Consider the following 2,958-nt stretch of genomic DNA (forward strand, 5'->3'; position numbering starts at 1 on the left):
ACCATGGCATTCCGGATCAGATGTTGGGACAGAGATTCTATATGGGTTTGGCTGACAGTCTGAAGGCTAATGTAGATGCTTCTGCCGGGGGTGCATTCTTGAGCAAAACATTCACAAAGTGAAAGATTCTTCTTGACAAGATGTCTCAAAATTCAGGCTGGATGACGAGAGACACAACACTCACCCCAATAGTGAATTCTGTCGCTCTTGACCCAAAAAACATAAATGCAGAAACATAGCGACTCCCATGACTTAGATGAGCTTGCTGACAAAGAAAATCGATGAGATGGGTACGAAATAGGTGCATATTGTTGATACCACAAATGGAGGCTTATGCACTCCTTGCATGAACCAGTCATATGTGTGCTCGTGGAGTGGAGAGAATGACAACCAGGGTTTCAAGGAAGACATGAATTATGTCAATAATTTCGGAGGTCAGAGACAAGGTGGGCAGCAATGGGGACCAACATCAAACCAGAAGTACAGACCAAACCAGCCACATCACAACCCCAATCCAGGAGGAGCACGACCACAGGGCCAAGTCGTGCCTTATCAAAGGCAACAGGGCTATAATCAGCAGCACCAGCAACAATTGGCCTACCAACCACCTCATCAACATCAAGAGAGTAACATGATCGAAATTAGGGGTATGTTGAAATAACTCACTAGGACAAATGGAAAGATGCAAGAGAAGTTATCTGCACATGATTCAGCAATCAAAGGCATTGAAACTCAATTAGGACAGCTATCTATGTCCTTGAACAATCGCCCACAAGGAACATTGCCTACAGATACAAACATTAATCCAAAGGAGCAGAACCCAAATCAGCTCATGGCAGTGAGTCTCGGGAATGGGAGAGATTTAGACAGGGAGCAAAAAGTTGCTCAATCTAGGAGAGAGACCACGCACCCTACTCCAGCTACTCTAGTTACATTAGAGACAGATGAGTCAGCAGAGCTCACCGAGGTTGTAATCGAGCAAGCACAGGTTGACAAGGGTAAGGAGAAGGAAGGTGAACAACTCCCAGAACAGGTGGTAGTAAAAGCGTCCAGCAAAGAAAAGACACAAAGCAGTGGGCAGAGGTTGATTCCTGCACCATTCCCTGAGAGGTTGGCAAAGCAAAAGAAAGATGATCAATACAGGAAATTCATGGAAATGCTCAGAAAAATTCAATTGAATATTCCACTGATGGATGCTTTGAGGGAAATGCCAGGGTAAGCAAAAATGATGAAGGACCTGATGTCGCAAAAATTTGACTTCCAGGACCTGTCCACTATAACTCTGACGCAGACCTGCAGCGAGGTAGTGACAAGGTCTATGGCTCAAAAGGTGTCTGATCCAGGTAGTTTCACTATCCCATGCACCATTGGGAGTTATGCTTTTGCTAAAGCATTGTGTGACTTGGGAGTCAGTAAAAACTTGATGCCCTTGGCAATCTATTCAAAATTGGGCATTGGCAGATCTAGACCGACCTCAATGTTGCTACAACTGGCTGATCCCACAGTCAAAAGACCGACAGGAATTCTTGATGATGTGCTTGTTCAAGTGGGGAAATTTGTATTCCCTGCAGACTCTGTCATTCTTGATTGTCAAGTGGATGAAGAGATACCAATCATTCTGGGCAGGCCGTTTTTATCCACTGGGAGAGCACTGATTGATTGTGAGACTGGAGAATTGAAAATGAGGTTGAACAATGAAGAGATAATATTCAATGTTCAACAATCTATGAGGAGACCCAGCGAATTTGCAAATTGCTCACTAGTGGAGGCCGTAGATGTAATACTACAAGAGGAGGATTAGACTATTAATGTCAGGGATCCATTAGAAGCCTGCTTGATAAATCTGGAAAATGTGGATGGGGAGGAGTTGGCAGAGTGGGTCATGGCTCTTGAAGGTCAAGGGTTATGGAAAAGGGAACCCCAATTCGAGCCCTTACACTTAGAAGAAAGAACAACACCACCTGCGAAACATCGATAGAGGAGACACCACAGTTGGACCTGAAACCGCTTCCAGCGCATCTCAGGTACGCTTTCTTAGGGCCTGTTGGCCTATTATCTCGCCCAGCCTTCGCCTTCTTTAGTGGCCAAGTTGAAGCGTTGAACGTCGGAAATCTACTTTACCTATTATTATATCATTCGGTTTGCTAGTTGTGCGTGTAGAGCAACTCCTACAGGTGTTACAGGACATAAAGGGTATCAGCCCAGCTTTTTGTATGCACAAGATTCTCTTGGAAGAAGGGCACAAACCTTCCAGAGAACATCAACGAAGGCTGAACCCGAATATGAAAAAGGTGGTGAAGAAGGAAGTGATCAAATGGTTAGATGCGGGTATCATCTTCCCCATCTCTGACAGCAATTGGGTCAGCCATGTTCAGTGTGTGCCAAAGAATGGAGGAATGACGGTGGTACAAAATGAGAATAACGAGTTGATCTCGACTGTTACAGTCACGGGATGGCGGATTTGCATGGATGATCGAAAATTGAACTCATCCACCCGGAAGGACCATTTTCCCTTGACATTCATTAACCAAATGCTGGACAGGTTGGCTGGGCGATCTCACTTCTGTTTCTTGGATGGATATTTGGGGTACAATCAGATCTCAGTAGCCACCGAAGACAGAGAGAAAACATCATTCACCTCTCCGTATGTCATCTTTGCCTTTCGGAGAGTGCCTTTTGGACTTTGTAATGCACCGGCTATATTCCAGCGGTGTATGTTAGCTATTTTCACGGACATGGTTGAAGACATTATGGAGGTATTTATGGATGATTTCTCCGTAGTGGGGGATTCATTCGAGGACTGTCTTCACCATTAAAGAAGAGTGCTTAGAAGATGTGTGGAGACAAATTTAGTGCTGAATTGGGAGAAGTGCCATTTTATGGTACAAGAAGGGATAGTCTTGGGGCATCGAGTGTCCAGCAAAGGAATTAAGGTTGACCATGCTAAGGCGTGATTGA

General features: G+C 44.8%; 1 protein-coding gene across 1 annotated transcript; it reads left to right on the plus strand.

Annotated features, from left to right (window-relative positions):
• Positions 683–1,801, plus strand: LOC109233585. Its single transcript, XM_019399472.1, has 2 exons — positions 683–1,110; positions 1,300–1,801. The coding sequence occupies exons 1-2, from the start codon at positions 683–685 to the stop codon at positions 1,799–1,801; spliced, it is 930 nt and encodes a 309-aa protein (XP_019255017.1).

The sequence above is a fragment of the Nicotiana attenuata genome, chromosome 1 (genome assembly GCF_001879085.1).
Source record: "Nicotiana attenuata strain UT chromosome 1, NIATTr2, whole genome shotgun sequence".
In the NCBI taxonomy this organism is placed as follows: Eukaryota; Viridiplantae; Streptophyta; class Magnoliopsida; order Solanales; family Solanaceae; genus Nicotiana; species Nicotiana attenuata.